This window comes from Candoia aspera, chromosome 3 (assembly GCF_035149785.1).
Source record: "Candoia aspera isolate rCanAsp1 chromosome 3, rCanAsp1.hap2, whole genome shotgun sequence".
NCBI lineage: Eukaryota > Metazoa > Chordata > Lepidosauria > Squamata > Boidae > Candoia > Candoia aspera.
The window spans coordinates 197,659,498-197,679,613 of record NC_086155.1 but is presented as its reverse complement, the minus strand read 5'-3'; the positions used below and the strand labels follow the sequence as shown (position 1 = coordinate 197,679,613).

Here is a 20,116-nt window from a genome sequence, read left to right as displayed (position 1 = left end):
CAGGACTGAGCAGCTTACATTTTTCCAAGAAAAAATTAAAAAGTGGTCCACCCAGCAAAAGGACAAGCAGGGGTCCCTGGGCCCAAGGAACACTGGAAGAATGGGCAGATTCTTTCTGCTGAATCTGCCCATTTCCCAAATTCAGCTGATCACCATTGGGCTCTACTAATCAGGAAGGTTATTCATGAGTGAAGTTATGTTCCCAGTAAAAAGAGGTCAGTAGTTCTACTGCAGGTATTGGCAACATGACACCAATGGGCGCCTTGGCTCATGGAGGACCCCAGAATTGAGTATGAATATGTATACGTTCGTGTGTACACAAGGTCTGGTTCATACAACATGCTAAGGCAACAACATGTCAAAAGGTTTAATTCTCACAAGAGGGTCAACATTCTGAGATTTTGGATGAGAATGTCAAAATCTTGCAATATTTTACTATATTTTGCCTATTTAAATTATTCGTTGGGGAAGGGAAATAGTGCATCATCACGCAAAATTACTCAGTAGTGCCCAACTTTTCAAAAGGTTGCCACGTCCTGGTCTGCTGGCTTCCTGGTTCTCTCCCCTCATGTGTGTGTATTCCTGGGCGCTTGGTGGGGTCTTCTGTCTTGGAGTGAAATGTGGACTAGATTCTTTGAGGGTACCACTGTGTCATTCTGAGTTGGGGGGTTTTGGTTTTAGGCCCAACCTCCATGAGCAAGTCTTCCATGTCATAATAGCCTCACCTATTCTACACCATATTTTGGTTAGTGGTGGCTTATTGAATAAACCACAGTTGGCTGGCTCATACAACATGCTTAACAATGTATGAATCTGGCCACAGTGTCAGATTGGTGGTTCAGTCAATCCTGTGTTGACTGTTGCAGAGGATTTGAGGTCACTTTTCCCTACCCTAGTACATGGTCATCTTTTAAGCTGCAGATTTTTGAAAGTGTATCTAAGGTCTTCTGTATGCAAAGGAAGTTGTATACCTAGTTTTGCACCAAACTATGAACCATCATTGCAGTTGTGTCTCTGTGTGTACTTCTGCTCAAAGTTGCGAGTGAATGTGGGGGTGCAAGGAGTCCTAGTGGATGGTGGGAGCACCAGTGGAGCATGGAGAAGACTGGCATGCTGAACATCTTGATCAAAATTGTGTTTAGCAGGGGCCAGCATTGCATGTATAAAAACGTTTGTACAGGCATGCTTTGGCTCTAAAATACTCTACTTTATTAGAGATTGGAAAATGCTGCTCTTAGAGATTTTTCTTTGATGTCAAGTACTACAAAAGGGTTTTACAGAAGTGAGTTTTTGCAAGGAATTCTGTCAACTGCTATGGGAATATATTAATAATTAAACCTCTGTTTGATGATATGTTTGTGTAGTTGTACACATAGGGAAATTAACACACAATAGGGATGCTGAGACAGACATAGCCATTTTAACAAGTTGCCAGGAGGTGCTGCGTTCTGGCTGTTGAGGGCTCTAAAACAACTTACCTGAACTGAATCAAAAGCATTGCGCAATTGTAAGACATAACATGAGAAGTTCAGTTCAGTGATTTTTCAGCATGCTTCCAAGGATAGTGGCAGAAAGGTGATCAAGTTTAGTAACTTAAAATTGTAGCTCTGTTGAAAATGTTGGCATCACAGCTGAATGCCACTGGAATGAAGTCTGTTGAATAAAGTACATGTATTTATTAATTAGATATCTTGCCTTTCATTCAGCAGCTCAGCAGAACATTGCTTCCTTTTTCTATTTTCCCCTACAACATCAACCCTATGAGATAGTTGGGCTGAAAGGAAAAGTGCCTAGCCCTAAAATCACCTAGTGAGCTTTTGTGGCTGCAGGTGGACTAGAACATGGACCCCCTGCTCTTTTACCCAGTACACCATGCTGCTTAAATAATTTTTAAAGTAACCTCCCCAAGATGGTACCCACCTGATGTGTGGTATTTATGTTCCCAGAATTCTAACCTGACATAGCCTCTCTGGAAGTCCTGGGCAGTTACCTTTGTCACAGATGTCCTACAGGTAAAAATATCTGCCAGATGTTATACGAGGTGGCCATGTGATATTCTATTGTGTGCCCCTGACTTTTGGGGGCCTTGGGAAGGTGGTTGTCCTCCTACCCTTACTAAAACATAATTTCCTGAGGAAACATAAAAAGGAATTCCTACTTCATAGCATTCTTGGCTTTATCAAACATCTGACAGGAACTAGGATAAGCCACAATGCTGTTAGCTTGTTTTTGGTTTAGTTTTGTTTTTCATTTAATATGTTATGCAAACTCAGCCATACAGGACTTGTAAAACGTAGTTTAGGGGTTAGTATAATGTGTGAACTCAGCCAGTTGTGATTTATTCAGTAAGCCACAGTAGGTTGTCTAAGGTATTTGTTCTTGATCAGATATCCAGACTTTGAATATCTTCTTCCTAGATGTCTTTTGGGTCATACAGATAGACCTCGCTTACTGACTGTGTCATTTAGCAACCATTCGAAGTTACAGTGTTGTAGAAAACCAGCTTTGTGACCAATCCTCTCATTTACAGCTGTCACAGCATCCTGCAGTCACATGATTGCCATTTGTATACTTCACAACTGGCTTGTAACAAGCAGAGTTAATAGAGAAGGTGGAAGTAAAATTGTAAGTCATGGTCATGTGATGCTTCATTTGATGACCAAAGGGGAAGTGAGGTCGTAAGACCATCATGGTCACATGGTTTTTCACTTAGGGATGGAATTACCAGTCCCAATTGTCACTAAGTGGGGACTGCCTATATAAGCCAACCCTTATGTTGTCAGTAACATCACTGGGATTCCTTGGGTTGGATGTTTTGCAGAATTACTAAGAATTCAACTTCACCTTGTGATTTTCCCCCCTCAAATTGATAACTAGAGTGAAAGGCATTGTGAACTGGAATTTTGCAAAAGGCATATGTTTTAGAAGAATTGCAAGAGTTGTAAATCTTTTACAGATTGGAATTTGCTCTTTGCTTTCTGTTTTGCAAGTGGCCTTTTCCCTCATGGATTGAATGAAATATTTATGCAACAAATGTCAATTTGGTTCAGTAAACCCATTTTTTAATCATGTTAGCAGTGTGCATGTTGACATACCTCTGTGGGCAAAGTTCTTTCATACGACATTTCGATATGTTCAATTTAGGTTAGGAGGTCCACCAGCTTCAAATGATCCTGCGTGGTAGATCTTTCTCTGGCTAGAGCATTTAAATAACAGGATAATTCTAGTTAGCTGAATCTGATTAATATTTATACTGAAAAGTCTAAATCAGTGTTTCTCAGCCTCAGCAACTTTAAGACATGTGGACTTCAACTCCCAGAAATCCCCAGCCAGTGTGCTGACTGGGGATTTCTGGGAGCTGAAGTCCACATGTCTTAAAGTTGCTGAGTTGAGAAACACGGGTCTAGGGGCTTAAAATAATACACTGGAAGGGTAGGGAAGAATTGAGAAGTAGTCAGATGTTAACAGGCTATACTTTTCTTGTCTTAGCTACTTGCCAGAATTGGAAGCTATAAAGCCAGAAACACAATCCAGAGGAGGTTTGGGTTATACATGGAAACAGCTTGTGCTGCAGGAAAAATGAGTGTGCTGCTAGTGCAAACAAGTAAACTTTTATTTATTTAAAATATAACCCCATGTTCAGTGAATTACATGGGCAGATTGCCTTGAGGTGCTGTCTGATCTATGATTCTTACCCCAGCTGGAGCAGATACATTTTTAAGATAACTCCTTCCACAGCTGCAATCCACAAAATATTATTACAAGCGTTTGCAATTGTGTTTTGTGTCCTTATTCTGATGTCCTGCTAAGTATAGCTGGTAAAAGCTACAAAAGAGGACTCTTTCCTTAGCATCTCTAAAAAGAAGCCACAGTTCAGGGATGTATATAATTCGGCTGTGGGAAGCATTTCCTTTCCCAATTTTGCACATTCATACTACTTTCTCATAGCAAAGCAATTTTCTTCTCTGTTTCATGAAAGAATGTGCAAAAAAATTGGGGTCAGAAAAAGCCAGCCATGAGATTAGTGGTCATATTGCCGTGAGTTCATAAAGTTTTCCTCTAAATTTCTGCTATTCCACAGTTAGGACAAAGAAGGCAGAAAAACACATTTAGGAAAACTGTTTCCCTTTCTGGAGAGATAGCTAGTTGCAACTTAAATTGTGAATCAGTTAAATGCAATTGATTTAAATTAATCAGGCTTGTATAAATTCAAGACTAATTGAGTCATAGCAATTAACCTGGATTAGGTATCTCAATCATCATGTTGGATGGATTTTCCCCCCTCCCACCTCTTCAGTATAGGCTTAGGGATAATACGGATTTTTTAAATCTCTGCGACTCTTAATACAGAGGGAAGAAAATAAGTAAAACTGCTACTGCAGGCTAATTTGTTTGGAGTAAAAGATTGTGATTTTGTGTGTGTCAACATAGTTGATAGGAATAGAAAAGTGAAAGCAGGTAAAGCAGCATTCTGCATACATTTACAGTTGGCTAGTAAACTCACTGAAATAAGAGCCTTCTTCTAAGCTAATTAGGATGGTTCATTTGTCAAACCTTGGTATTTACAGTGCAATAATAGGAATCCTTGACATTAGGAGTATGCTACAATACAACCTTTCCCAACCTGCTGTTCTCCAGAAAGTTCTGAGTTCCAGTTTAGTATATTTGGATAAGACTGTGTTTTTTTAAGTGACGAACTTCAGTGTTCATTTGGTTTTAGCCATGATGTTTGTTCCTGTGTCAAAGGAAGACTACTTGAGTGCCGCTTGCTCAAAATATAGGTTAGAAGTGAAGAACCTGGGACCATCAAATGTTTTGGGGCCATAGGTGGCAGTTGTCCCTTTTCATTAGTTATTCTGCCTGAGGATAAATGGAATTGCAGTTTTGAATCATCTGGGTTTTGGATCACCTGGTTTTATTTTGAGGGAGAATAATTGCTGTATTAGGTTGCATGTGTTATTTCCACCTGGATTTTATTTCCCTAGCGGATGTAATGAAAATACACATTAACCACAAAGAGAAGCAGAAAACTGCATTGTAGTATAATGAACAAGAGATTAATATTCTGTTTTGATTAATTGGAAGGGTTATCACAGCCAGTTGGCAGTTTTAAGTGAATGGGATGATGTTGCAACAGTATATAGCTGCTCAGATTTTGCAGGTAATAAGAATCTAGAATTTCCCCTTCACCTGGAAAAACCCTGTACACATACCGATAGCTTAACAACCACAGTTGGGGCTGGAATTTTGGTTGCTAAGTGAAGCAGTCATTAAGTGAATCTAACCTGATTTTATGACCTTTTTGTGGCGGTCGTTAAGCAGATCAACATGGGTGTTAAGTAAGCCACTTGGTTGTTGAACGAATCATGTGGTTCCCCATTGATTTTGTTGGCCAGAAGGTTGAAAATGGTGATCACATGACCATAGGATGCTGTATCAGTCATAAATGCGAAGCGGTTCTGATCATGTGACTGTGGGGCTGCTGCAGTGATCATACATGTGAGGACCGGTTGTAAGCCAGTTTTTTTCAGCACTGTCATAAGTCCGAACCATCACTAAATGGTTGTTAAGCAAGAACTAGCTATACATTGAAACCTATAAAGGCCTCTTCATCATGTGTGCTAAGTGTGTGGGCAACATAGCTGTCCAGTTTATGGGCAGCAGAAGAGGTAAGGATGCCAAGTGTGGCCCCTCTGCCTTCATGGATGCACTTTATGTGATCCTCTGATGTTGCTGACCCTATGGTATATTGGTTAAGCTGTTGGATTAGGGCAGGGGAGATCCTGGTTCAAATTTATCTTCAATCCTGAAACTCGGTGGGTGAACTTGGTCAGCCACTAAGCTCAGCCTACCCTAATGGGTTGATGACATGAAGAAAAGTTGGGGAAGTACATTGTCTTGAATGTCTGGAAGAAAGGCAGGTTATAAATCTAAGGAATAAGTAAGTAATTAGGTAAAGGACAATAGGTTAAGTGTTATGAAATATACAATGAAAACATTAGTAAAAGCTTCATGATGTGTTAAGAAACAAAACAAAACAAAAAGATCCCTGGCAAATGAAGTGGATAGTTTTGAAGTTCAGTGAGAATGAACCAGAGAGGCAAGAAATCTGATGATGACTGAATGAATTGCTGTTTTGTTTGGTGCTTGTGCTGTAGCAGGTGAGGCTGAGGCCAGAGGGGGAGTCTTGTGTGTTCATTGGTACTTTAGAATCATCAACAGTTGACAGATCTTTTGCTCAGCCCAGAACTGCTCCGATCTAGTTTCACCATTATCGAGAAGCGACTGTTCCTTGACAGAATAGTGTCTGTGTTGAGTGGGTCTTTTGCAGTGTCTCCTGGGAAAAGTGGAATGATTCAGTGGTTGTCAAATGGCCGCAGAGCAATTGCAGCCTTCTGTCAAAACCAAGGCAGGGTTGGGCAGAGTTTGAGGTGAAAGAGGAATAGGAGGGTGGGAATGTGGTTAGGAATTTACTCGCTCCAACAGCATTCACTCCAGATTTTGCTTTTGAAAATCTGTTGGGGGATTGTGGTTTATACTTAAAAGGGTGCATAGGATTATTCTCTATGTCTCAAATACACAAAATAATTTCATTTTATATGGTAGCTAAATTATCAATCTGATACAAGGTGTCTCTGGCTCAAGAGCCACACATCCATAGCCAGTTGACAGGAACTTCGCTCCTTCCTGAAATGTTCGCTCTGTCATCGGAGATCTGGAGCTTCACTGGGAAAAGGTGAAGAATGGCCCATATGGAGGAAGTCTTCAAAAGGCCTTCAGGTCCCCATACCTACAGAGGAGCTACTTCAGGGTGCTCCTTGCACTCTGTAGTAAATTCTCCCTGCAAGGAGACAGAGTCTTGCCCCTGCTCAATGATGTCACCTAGCCTGCAGGAGAATATGTGGGGAGTAATCAGACCTTGGGGGCAGACTCTATTCTCCATCCTTGTTTTAAATAATGTTTTTCACGTTGCCAGTGGAATAAAATGGAGCTCGATAGAAAACTTTGCACATTTTCCAAAATATCCACTCTGCTTCTACTGCTCCTGGAGTGACTTTTTTTTGTCATATTTTTATAATTCCTGCAAATTTTGCATCTCTGCACACCACAAAGCAGACATATATGCATATATACAGTTGGTTCTTAGACTGGGGGTAATTTGCGTATATCCTGGGGGTAGAGGAGCAATTTGTAATTGCTTGTTTGTGAGTTGAGGATCCCATTTGGGACCTGGATGCTGCTGAGACACTTGTGTAAAACAACCAAGTCTGGTTTTCTTGGGATAATGACATTATTCGAGACCGGGAAAAGGGGTAATTGGGTCAAACGTTTTAAGAATCTCTGATACGTACTGTATTCTCATTCTTACTCCTGTGCTGCTTTTTGGGCCACTTTGAACAAATTGAAAAAACGCCACAAAAACTTTTTCATTTGCGAATATCTGTGTTTGAGAATTGAATGTCTTCCTGTTTGGGCTGATGAAGGGTTTAAAATGCTGTATAACCAGGGTTCTATCTTGGTTAGAGTGAACTTTAACAACCTTCAGTTGGTTGTGTGTATTGTAGCTGCTGTGTAAACAGGTTGCTTGTTTTCCCCAGCCCCTTTGTAAAGTTAAGAGAAATGGTTGTTCCAAAGTAGCCCCAGTTTTTGAGTGCAACCAAGGTTAGTGTGCAAATTTGATAGGAAGAAACTCTTCCGTGCTGATACGAACTTGCTTTTCATCCTGGGACTTTTAAGAAAAACATGGATCAACGTTACCTGTGTTTTTATTTATTGCATCTGTGTATTTTTTTTCTTTTTTCCATTTTTTGTAAGTTTGCTTAACTTTTCAGAAATGGGGGAATGTTTGTATTGATCGATTTTTTGTACTTTTTCTCTTCCAGGGAAGTTACCCAATTTGGGAAGATTTCATAAATAAAGCAGGGAAACTCCAGTCCCAGCTTAGGTAAGCTATTCTTGTATACCGGGGTGCGCAATTCCTTGTGACGGCAGGACCTCCCTCCCTTTAAAAAGACTGGATTGCCAAGCGTTATAGACAGTTTGTGGGCATGAATTTGCAAGCAAAGCAATGGAATTGGCTGTGCAAGGTCAGTTTGGGCGAGGTAAGGCGGAAATGAACCCGCCCAGAGTCCCCCATTGGGGGGGGGCAGTGATATAAATTTAATAAATAAATAAAATAAAATAAAATGTGTTAAACAATGACATGGGCTCAGTACCACAAAGCTTGAGGCGCACATTTTTAGCCCCAATTTTACGGAAAACAGGAGGGGGGAATAAGGCTGCTAAGAGCTGATTTATTTGCTATTACATTCTAGGAGCATGCTCCAGGTGCAGCAAAGTGGGTGCTTGGGGACTGAATGTGGCCCAAAGATTGACCATCCATATCATATATCAGTGTTTTTGCCTTTTTTATTTTTGATTATCAGGCTTTCTCTAAAGAGGTCGTGTTATTTTCCTTTAATCTGTTGCAGTAGCAGGGTTTATACAATTTGCTAAGTATGATTTGTTTAACCGTGGCTTGCTGACTAAGCCACAGTAGCATGATAAGACAAATCATGGTTTATTCACTGTAGTTTATTAACTACACTGCATTCAACCTATGAAAGCATTTTGCAAAGGCTCAGCAGGCAGACACCCTGGAAGGGGAACTTACAAGACGTTATATCTGAGCAGTGATGGCAGTTTAGGTTTAATTCAGTTAAAGGAAAAGAGTGAAAAAGCTTCTAGGCATACTGGATGGTTTTGACCCTTGTCTGATGCACTTACTGCCTTACAGAAGCTTTTTGTATTTTAATTGTCATTAAAACTGATCTGGGACGCTGCAGCACAGTTGGCCACTGGGAACTAAAAATGAGAGAGGAGTGAATTATGCAGCTAGGGAATAACAGGCAGATCTGTCTTGTGTCCTGTTTTTGTGATGATTCAAAGGCTTTAACACCAAAAAAGGAAAAGAAATCGGTTAGCAAAATCTGGAATATTACTTGCTCCCTGGAATTTATTTTTCCTATCCAAACAATCATACAATTGAAGAGTTGGAAAGAGCCGTGTAGACTAGCAAATCCAAACCCTGCTCAGTGCAGGAATCTGAATGGAAACGTTCCAGACATATGACTCCGTAGCCTCTGGTGAAAGAGAGCTACTGTCAAATTGTTCTTACTTTGAGGATTTTTTTTTCTAAGTTGGAAAAATTGTGTGCTAGTTCTGTCTGGAAGAGCAGCCCCATTTAGAACTAATGGTGGAGAATCCATGGTAATGGAGGAACTAAGCTTAATGTGATGTGAGAAGCCATATTAACCAATATTAAGGATTATGTATGAGGAATAGTCATGGGTTGGCAGCTATTTTAAAGGGCGGGAGAGAACGTGAGAGCTAATGTGGTGTAGTGGTTAAGGTATTCTACCAGGATGACCCAAGTTCATCATCAACCTTGGGAATTTTGGGCTAGTCTCTTAGCTCAGTCTACCTCACAGAGGTGTTGTGGAGATAAGATGAAGGAAAATCTCCATCTAAACTGCCTGGAGTTTCTGGAGAAAAAGTGGAATATAAATCTAACACCTAATAAACCATATAAATGTGGAGTTGGAAGGAACAGTGATCATCCATTTAATCCTCTGCAGTATGCAGGAAAACCATCAGTGATGGCAGTCCATCCTCTTCTTAAAAACTGTCAGAGGCAAAGTGGGTATCTCCGTAGGTAGACTGTTCCATTGTTCCACAGATCTTAAAGACTTTTTAAGGAAGTTTCCCCTTATAATTAAATGTAGGCAGCTGCAACTTACATCCATTATTTCTGGTCCTGTGGCAGTGGACATCCCAGGTTCCTTCAGCCTATCCTGTTACGGCACAACCTCAAGACCTTGTGTCCTCTGAACCTTTGCCAGCCTGTCAATATTCTTTTGGAAATGGGCTGCCCTGAATTGATTTAGCATACTGTGTGAACTAGAAGTAATATGGCAATATGCTTAAGGGATGGGTTGGGTTAGTGATGTCGTGAGGGAATGGAACAGAAGAAGGAACAGAGTGCAAATGTTAATCTACTTCATAGACACAAAGATTTCCTTTAGTTGAGCTGGGCTCCTGCTGACTATTTGGGCAGGTCTAGATAGATTTCTGGTAACAATATTAAAATGGTTTGCTGTTGTCTTCTAGGGTGATCTTTTGACTTTGCAGTCAGGCTTTACCACCTTGATTTCCTTACTGTTTCCCATCCAAGGACTAGCCAGTTCTGATCCCACTTAGGTTTCTCAAGGTCAGCCAAAGTCAGATGGGTGCTGTTACCAGGTAGGAGGGGAGAGAAGAGCTGCCTTCTTGAGTGCTATGGAAAGGGAATTTGTTGTCCTGAGTCCATCACAGTATCCTCCTCTGGATCTTTGATTGGGGATTGAGCCACCAGGCATTCTTAGCAGATCTCTTTAGCCAATTTGTGGGATTAAAAGCTTGGAAATTGAAGAGGAACAAGAAGATTGCATGTTTCTTTCTACACCTACTTTTTTTCCTTTCGAGGTGGTCTCCAAGTCCCTGTCATTCTTGGCAATGTTTTTGGAAGTGGTTTGCCCTTGCCTTCTTCCTAGGGTTACAAGTGAGTAGCTGGCCTGAAGTCACCCAACTGGCTTTGTGCCTAAGGCAGGGCTAGAACCCACAGTCTCCTGGTTCCTAGCCAGTGTCTTTAACTACTATGCCAAACCGGCTCTTCTTTTTTTTACTCATGCTGCAGAGCAAAAAACAAACAAACATGAATGTGGGAAAAGAAGACTAAGAGGAGGAGGAGCAAAACTGTCTGGAAATAAAGGCTGAGTAAAAACTGAGGTTTTACTGAAGAGAATTGTTTGGTTTGGGTGACCTCTTTGCTGAGAAAAGAAAGCAAATATAATTAGTATATTGTAGGTTTGCTGTGGATGGTGAATATGGAAATAAGGGGGAGCCAGTGTAGAAATGTGAAAGGGAAGTCCATAACAGATGTGAAGCAATGTGGAATTTTCTCTTCTTTCAGGATGGTTTGATTGCAATTGGAGCTCACTCTAATTTTGTGAAGCATCTGGCTATTCCAGAGTTGCATGACCATGGCTGGGGTGGGTTCACATATCATTCTGAGCTGTCGTGGGCTTGTTAGGTTTGGGATTAGTGTGTTCTTGGACTGAGCAAAGATCCAGGGTCAAAGGAGAAAATGTGATTTGGAATATGCATGGGATACACACAGAACACCTGTTGAAAAGACTTTCAGGCAGGTTCATGTTTTTCTGGACTTGCACAGCTGCTCAGTGTGTGCACCTCCAAATTACTTTTCGTTCCTCGAATCCATATCTCTGTACAGGTGGTAGTCCTTGACTTAGGACCGTTTGTTTAACAGAGTCCCCCGACGGGAGGAGATGGGCAGGGATAGGTTAGATAAATAAATAAGTTACGACAGCCTCAGAACGGGTGCTTTACGGTCTGTAAAACGCTTCTGAGCGTTGCAAAATGTTGCACACACATACACACCTGCAGCCACATGGACGCATTTTGGGCACTTGGCAGCTGGCTCTCATTTATGGCCGGCTGCAGCATCCCGTGGTCACATGATCACATTTTGCAACTTTTTTGATGTTTTCTGGCAAAAACCACCTATTGGGGAATCTGGATTCGCTTAACAACCAAGGTGATTTGCTTAATGACCGCTGTAAAAATGATCATAAAATTGAGTCCGGTCATGTAGTGACTTGACTTATGACTGCAACAACTTACGATGGAAGTTCTGGTCCCAATTGTGGTCATAAGTTGAGGACTACTTGTACCATTGTAGTCTGTTACACAAGCAGAGTCATAATGGGATTTGTTTTGCTTGAGGTTACTGTGTTACTTGAATTCAGCCTATTGCAGTTCATTCAAAAAACCACAATCACATCATGGTTTACCATCATTTTTGAAGCTGGTCCAAGCTGTAGAATGAGGGCGGGAGATACATACTGGTTAACCTGCCCTTGTTCCTCAACTTGGAGAAAAGGCACTTAAAATAGTACCAAAGTTAAGCTTGCTAGCAGCTGTCAGATGTTTAGTTTTTTCTTGATTTTGGGATTCTGGGTTTCTTTTTCCTTCCACCTGCTCTGTGCCTTTCTTTTTAGTTTATCCCCAAAGTCATGCCCCAGATTCCTTAAAATTTAAATCTGAATATGCAATTAATTAAGCCAAAGAGGGAAACCATTCTGTTTTCGAGGTGAACAGGGTCTTTAAGACCTACTTACTCACAAAATGCCTTCTATATTTAGGGAATGTCATATCTTGCTGAAGGGGAATCTGAGGACCTGCTGCAACTAGATTTATGTTGAAATGGGACTAAGTGTCTATAGACTGTTTGGGAATTTGTGCTGAAAAAAATGGCATGGTTACCTTTCATTTTATTTGGCAGAAGTTTTAACTGAAAACCAAATTATACTGACCCCAGACTATATCCCTTGAAGTGTTGAATGGGGAGATAACAATTTGAATATCCTATAGTTAAACCAAAGAAAAATCTCCATGCACATGCGTGAGGCTTTCTTTCTTTCTTTCTTTCTTTCTTTCTTTCTTTCTTTCTTTCTTTCTTTCTTTCTTTATTCATTCATTCATTCATTCATTCATTCATTCATTCACCGCCCATCTCCACCTCATGGGGGACTCTGGGCGGTTTACAATAAAATGTGTAATATATCTCATTATGCTGTAATATCAATTTCTGAGGGGGGGGCTGGCTTAGCTCAGTTTTTGACCCTGCCAGTGTGCCTAGTAGAGTGCTGAATCCTAATTTTACATATGAAGCAGGCTACTGTGACTTTCCACAAGCTGTGGCTTATCACAATCTGAGCACAGCCTGAGTTAAGATTGTTAGGACTGTCCTAAATACTTAGCTGGAAAATCTCTGTGATGATTTACCCTTTCTGCTAGCCAGCATCACTGTAATACATCAACATATTCTTCGATGCATGCTTCTTCGGACTAATGCATGGCTCAGAAGAGGATTCGTGCATATCCTGTTTCCTTTATGGCTTCCATCTATTCCAACAGAACATTTGTGGGACTGCCTCATGATAGGTAGTTCCATAGGGTCAATTTTGCATTTGGATGTTCTTAATGGCGTTCAGTATCCTTTGCCTCAGGAAGCTGTTTCATCTTGACATGTATTGTAGAGAACATCTAAGATGTTCTAACTTAAATGAAAAGAAGCTCTCTCTCCCCCCCCCCCCCCGTTCACTTACAGAATCTGAGGCTTCTTGACCAAAAGATAGTTTGGTCTGTCAAATTGGTCATCAAAGACCAGAGATGTAAATAGTCTCTTGGGTTGATTTGCTCCCGAATTCTTGTAGACCAGGTGTCTGCCACTTGTTTGATTGAAACAGGTAGACACTTGCACACTTTTGTTATCTTACTGTTGTCTGAAATAAGACAGTGGTATGTCCTTTATGTAGTTACAAGATTTGATAAGCCAAAAATTTACTGTGAATACAGAATAGCTTTGTCTCCAAAAGGGAAACAGTCTTATGAGTCATCAGCATCCCTACCAGCAGCTCATAGAAGCCTACTTTCTTAGAGTTGGAAGAGGCCATTTAGGCCATTGGTGGTCCAGGCCAGTCCAGGTCAGTGCAGGAATCCAAACTAAAGCATCCCCAACAGATGGTTATCTAACCCCCAGTTGAACATATTCAGTAAAGGAGAACCTCTGGGTCATGGCATTTGCTGTTAGTATTTTATTTTTTAATCATTTAAATCCATTATTTCATATCATACTCTTTGGGATGTCAAGAATGGGACTTGACTAATCTCTACTGATGACATCTTTCCTACTGTTCAAATATTAAGAGTTGTTCTTCTTTGGCTGTGATAACATACACTAAGCCATGATTTACTAAATTAGCCTCAGTGGGCAGAGTTTAAACAATGCTATGTATTGTGTAATACTCTGCCTACTGAGTAAGCCACCCAGCTATGGTTTACAAGCCAGAAAGGCTGGGTTCTCATGATATGCTGGGCCAAAATCAGCACAGTCTGCCCTACAAGGCCCCATACATTATGCTAAGCTATCACTTAAGCTTAGCTTGTTGAATAAATCTAACTAGCTTGATGGATTCATACAGGTAGTCCTTGCTTAACGACCACAATTGAGACTGGAATCTCAGTTGCTAAGTGAAGTGGTCATTAAGTGAATCCAACCTGATTTTGATTTTTTGCAGTGGTTGTTAAGTGAATCACCACAGGTGTTAAGAGAACCATGTGGTCATTAAGTGAATTGTGCAGTTCCCCACTGATTTTGCTTGCCAGAAGCCAGCTGGGAAGGTAAAAAATGGCAGTCACATGACCATGGGATGCTGCGACAGTCATAAATGTGAACTGGTTGCCAAGTGCCTGAATTGTGATTGTGGGGATGCTGTGACAGTTGTAAGTGATGATCATAAGCCAGTTTTTTCAGCACCATCGTAAGTTTGAACCATCACTAAATGAATAGTCATTAAGTGAGGACTACCTGTAATGTTAAGCCATGAACCATGCTTTACTAGTTGCACCAGTGGGGTTTGCACAACAGAGTAAGCCAAAACCAAATGAATCACGTGATAATTTCAGTGCAGTGTGCAAACTCAGCCGATAAGGTTTGCACTTTTGAGCATACAGTCTAGTCTTTTTTAGTCATTGTACTGCCTCTTAGTGCAAAGTTTTAGACAACAGAAAGCACTTCCTGCTATTACTCACGGTCCCTTTGCAAAAAATAAATAAATAAGAGCAAATCAGATTGGGAAAATCATCAGTTCTTTGTTCCACATACAAGTGCCTTATTAGCTTCTTTTTACAGTCTAATAATACATTTTTTTCTTCTTGTGTAGTGACCCAAATTGATGGCAACAAGCTGTTTCTAATATTATGCTGTCTGCCTGTATTCTAGGACGACGGTCGTAGCAGCAGCTGCCTTCTTGGATGCCTTTCAGAAAGTAGCAGACATGGCAACCAATACGCGTGGTAAGCAGATGCGCCGGTTTTCAGTTTAGCAGAACGAGTATACATGGTCTGTACAACATGTAGGTGCTGTCTCTCTCTTCTATTTCGGAAATTTGGCTACTCGTACCAATGACATATCTGTTAGACATCTGCGAATATTCCCCTCCCCGCCCCCAAAGTGTGAAAATGTGCCAGTGGCTTGAAAGAATATGAAAACCCAGAAACCTGTCACTGAAACTTGATTGGTGTGAATAACGGGCACGTGGTTTCATTGGCCATCTGAATTGCTATTGTGACTTGAAACAAAAGGGCTGCTTGGGTTTATCTGAAGAGGAATTTATTAGGGTAGGTTAGGAATAAGTCCTGATTTTTGGAAAGAGTTGGGGGAAGCCACACATCCATTAAATGAGCTGCAGCATATATATCTTTACATATTTTTTCGGAAGGTAAGGAATTTGCATGTACCAGGAAAGTGCACCTTCCTGGTCTTCTCTCTACCGTGTTCTTGCTAAGCAAAATGTCTGGAGAAGAAGGGAACACGAATAAATGTGTTTCATTTCCCATAGTCTTTCAAAGAGTTAGGGACAGACAGACATTGAAGTGCATAAAACTCTGAATGACCTTGTGTAGGACACAATTTAGGAGATGTTGGTTTCTGTTGTGATGCACAAAGTCAGAGGGGCAACCATTTTTATGGCCAACGGCTACTCATAGTTGTTTCTGGGAAGCTACAATGTGGGTAGAGCTATTTTTTTCAGGAATATGAATGTTGTCTTTATGATATGCTTATTTTAGGACCTACACTACAGCTTTCCTCTGCTTCACAGCTCTTCATGGCAAAAAATTGAGCTATTTAAAGGGGGGCTCTGAGGGCTGCCCAAGAGGACTCAAGGGCCATTTGTGGCCCTGTCGATACAGAATACTCATCCCTGTCCAAGAACTGTTGTGTCAGCTATGAAACTTGTGGCTGTGATGGATTGTTTAGCCTGAATAAGGCTTAATAACCTCTGGAGAGGCAGGCAAAAGGATTAGAAGAGGAATGCTTCAAATATGATTTTGGAAATAAGCAGATAAGGGGTGAGAAGGCAGCAGACAGAGGCGTTGGCAAGGCAGAGAACGTAATTCAGAGTATTGAAGAAGAAGGCCAGGAAAAAAAAGAGTCGAGATGCTCAGCAGATGTGTAGATGGGGCCAAGAAGAGAGATACAGATGTCAGATGAAGTCTGGTGGGTGCATTGGAGGGGGTCTTCCCCTGTATCATTCCTGGGCTATGGAATGCTCTTCCTGAGGAGTGCTGTTTAGACCTGCCCTTTCCACTTGTAGGAAAGAAGTCAAAACATTCTCCTTCCGTCAGACCCTTTAAATCAATTTATTAATTTTACTATCTACTGTCTGCTGCCTTGTGTATCCTGTGGATAGGAAATCAGATTATACATGAAAATTGGGGGCTGTAATGCAGGTTCCTAAGTTTCTGGAGGGCTGCAGGAAACCTTATGGTGCCATCACAGGAGGAAATGGGGCCCAAGTGCCAGCCCAGTGTTTCAGGGAGGGGTTTAAGGGTGGGATTGGTAACTAGAGGTCCCTGAGAAACTTGCTACTCCCATTCCCATAGTAAACCCCCCCAGATACATTTCTTTATTCCTTCCTTCCTAGCATTTCTATGCCACCTTATTGAAGTAGGCTCCATATGGTGTATAACTGACATGGAGGTTAAAGACATTAAAATACATTACAGTAGTGCTTGTCAGCCAAAACAGATCAGAAAGGAAACTAAAACCCTTCAAATGTTCTTTTCTCAGAGCCAAAGTTTTACCTCTTCCCAGAAACTCTGTAGGGAGTAGGTGATTATTGTATGTGGGGCAAGTTATTCCATGGGGGGCAGGGGGTGCCCCCATTGAGAAGGCCCTGGTCCAAGGCCCTGTAGATTGGACTCCTTCAGAGATGGGATGGATTTATTTATTTATTTGTTTGTGCATGCTCAATTTTATATAGCCGCCCATCTCACAGAAAGCGACTCTGGGTGGCTTATAGCATCAAAGTTCAGCATGGCTTCTCTCCCGGATCTCCCAGGAAGGGCAGGTTGACTTTGGAAAAGGCAGTCTTTTGCACAAAAACATAAGCAGGGCCCTGCTGGATGGGACCCCAGGCCCATCTAGTCCAGCAGTCTGTTCTCACAGTGACCAACCAACTGCACAAGGAAGCCCAGTAGTTTCCCAGCAAATCCCAGTGACTTCCAAGGATTGATCCAACTCTTTTTTTGAAGTTAGCCAACCTGATAGCTAGCATCACATCTCATGGTAAAGTCTCTTGGAGATACCTAGGGTTAAAAATAACCCAACATTGCTTTACGTGTTTGTGGCACAATTGTAGTCTGTCTTCCTTCCTTCCTTCCTTCCTTCCTTCCTTCCTTCCTTCCTTCCTTCCTTCCTTCCTTCCTTCCTAGGATAAAAGGCAGAAGTAGAGATAAGTAAGCACAAATAGGATCCTGTGAGTTGTCCTCCCCATAATGAAGTTTATATGGTGAGGTGAAGCTACTTGCCAAAACTTTGGCTACAAGCTTTTAATATAGTAGAATTCGTAGGTTCATCTGCTTGTTTCAAAGTGGAAAGGCGTGCATAATGTGCCTTCCTGGAGGGTTAGTACATTTGATAGCTGACACACCAGTACTTTTTAACAGATCCCCTCTGACAGAAGATCCATTGTAAAGGCATATTCATTGCAGTCCTATTGCTTGGCTTTTAGTGTGCATAGGGTGGCTTTTCCAGTCCTTCCAGTGCCTTCCAGATGTTTTGGGGCCACACCTCCCAAAATTCCATGCTGGCTAGGAATTCTGGAAGATGCCGTGCCATACATCTGGAAGATTGTACCTGTTGGGGAAATAAGAAGGAAGGGTTCTCTGTATCTTTATCCTCAAGAAAAGGTTGTGACAGACCTTGATGCATTCGCTTGCAAGAGTAGCAGTCCTTTCGCTAATTAGCAAAACATGAGTCTTTGTTTATGTTAAGATGTTATATTTCAAACCTATATGTTACGTTTGTTTTACAAAATTCTTTCTAAGGTTGACAGAATTACTATTTTGTGCCACCCTTGGTTTGCTTGCCATTTTGGAGATGGGTGGCATTCACAGATCAGCATTCTGAAATGTATTTTCAAAGACTTCATCTCATACATTCTCTGATCACGCTTTCAAATATGCTCTTCTGGAAATGTAAATAATATACAATCGACAATAATTCTGGGAGTGTCAAACAAGGTTCAGGTTTCACCTACCCTGTTAAAGAAGTCCAAGTGTCACTCTGGGCATTTTCTTTCAGAGTTAGAAAACCATTTTCTTCATAGAGCAAAAAGTCTCATTTTAAGGCAGTTAAAAACAGCTGTCATCTTGTGTGTTATTTCTGGCTCATCTGTAACATTTTTTGATTTTGGCTGAACGGGATATGAGAACCCAGTTTCTGTGGTTTGAAAACTGTGGTTTGAGGCTTAGTGTGACATAACCAAGCCAATTGTGCTTAGTCAACAACCATGGTTAAAACACATTAGGCTTAATGTGATGATGTATCCCATTGTTACATTGCACAGTAATTGCTGCACATTTCACGCATATTATCCAGCAGCAAATTTCCAGTTTTCAGTGATGCACTTCTCTTGTAAAAAGAAAGGACAAGCCAGGAGAACGGAGTAGAATAATGTTTAAAAAAAGAAAAACCTGCCAGAGGTCCAGAGTGAAATGTTTTTGATTTATTTGTTTTCACAAATATTCGTCTCTAGGAAGAAGTCTTTTGTGAGGTCAGGAATAAGGTAACACCTGGGCTTGCAAAGGTATCTGAGGATTCTTGAATGATTCCCTTGTATCTGTATTCTAGTTTTCTTCAACTGTGGTAAAATGAGCAATTTGGGGGTGTTGAAAAAGCCCCGTTTAGCATCGTAACTTGCTTTTAGGATCTATTAATAATCAGTAGAAATAAAGGAATCCATAAGTGTTGAATCAATACTGCTTGAATAGTTACCTTTTCAGCTATAGTATGGATGAGGAAGGTAATAAATAATAATGGTGTAAACCTTTCCAGTCTTCTATGTGCCTGTGTTGGAACTGCCGCTCCTGAATTCCCCAACCATCTTGTAGCAAAGCTAGATAACAATTCTGGGAATTACAGTCCATCTTGGAGGATAGAAGATAAGGGAAGGCTGGTATAACTAATCTGCCTGTGCAGCAGAATCGTGTGATGTAGCTCTTCAGAAAGAGCTGCATCACATGATTGTCCCACTTCTGATGGCTAGTGGAAGAAGTTAATGTTTGCATACTGGCCCTTCCCCCAGTTTTTTCCTATACTGTATGATTCCCCTCTTGCAGTGCAGCTATATCGAACAAGTGAAATTGGAATTAACCTGTGATTCTGTGCAGCCATAGCATATGCTTTAAGACCCTAACACATGGTTCTGCAGCAGTGTGTATCGTCAAGTACGTGAACTAGAGCAAAACAGAGCCATAGATGGATGTGTGGTTTACCCATCTAAGTTAAACCATTAAAGGTAAAGGTTTCTTCAAGTTGATTTCAACTCTTGACTTCCGGGACACAATCAGTTTCTTGGTGGTGTTACAGAAATGCTTTGTTGTTGCATTTATTTGGGATGCTTTAGTGACTTCTGAGTCTACCCTAAAGTCATGGGATGTCCTGTTGATCTCCCATTCAAGTAATAATCAGGCCCACCCTGCTTAGCTTTTTGAGGTCATCCAGGGTTAGCTATGAGCTATCATCTAGGAAGTGATTTGTATGTATACTTATTCAATTTTTTATGGGTGGTGGATACACGCACAGAGGAAGATTTAGCCAAGTCAAGTTGCATATGCTATAAAACCACATTTTACCAGACTTTGTTGCAATGGATTACATACTATGGATTAAATTTCCACTGCAATTTATGTCATGGGTATAACAATGCCATTCTACCGATAATGCAAATTTTATCATTTGCATCACTTTACTTCCTTGGGGTGATGATGTCATCATGCAAACAGTGTACACCCCTTCTGCTCTTTGATTTGAAGACTTTCCTGAATAACAGACACCCCTTCTCTCCATTTGTCTGTTAAAATGGGCTTCACTTTGCATTTTTCTGTATGCATTTATTTCACTTTGTAATCCTCTTTCTTATAACTAGATTTCCATTGCAGCTAATAG

General features: G+C 41.0%; 1 protein-coding gene across 17 annotated transcripts in view; it reads left to right on the top strand.

Annotated features, from left to right (window-relative positions):
- MTSS1 (MTSS I-BAR domain containing 1) overlaps positions 1–20,116 on the top strand; it is a 134,074-nt gene that overhangs the window by 12,396 nt on the left and 101,562 nt on the right. For all 17 annotated transcript variants that reach the window (XM_063299670.1, XM_063299668.1, XM_063299659.1 and 14 more), the window contains exons 2-3: positions 7,884–7,945; positions 14,885–14,958. In XM_063299670.1, the coding sequence (XP_063155740.1) occupies positions 7,884–7,945; positions 14,885–14,958 (136 nt within the window). The remainder of the gene's footprint in view (positions 1–7,883; positions 7,946–14,884; positions 14,959–20,116) is intronic.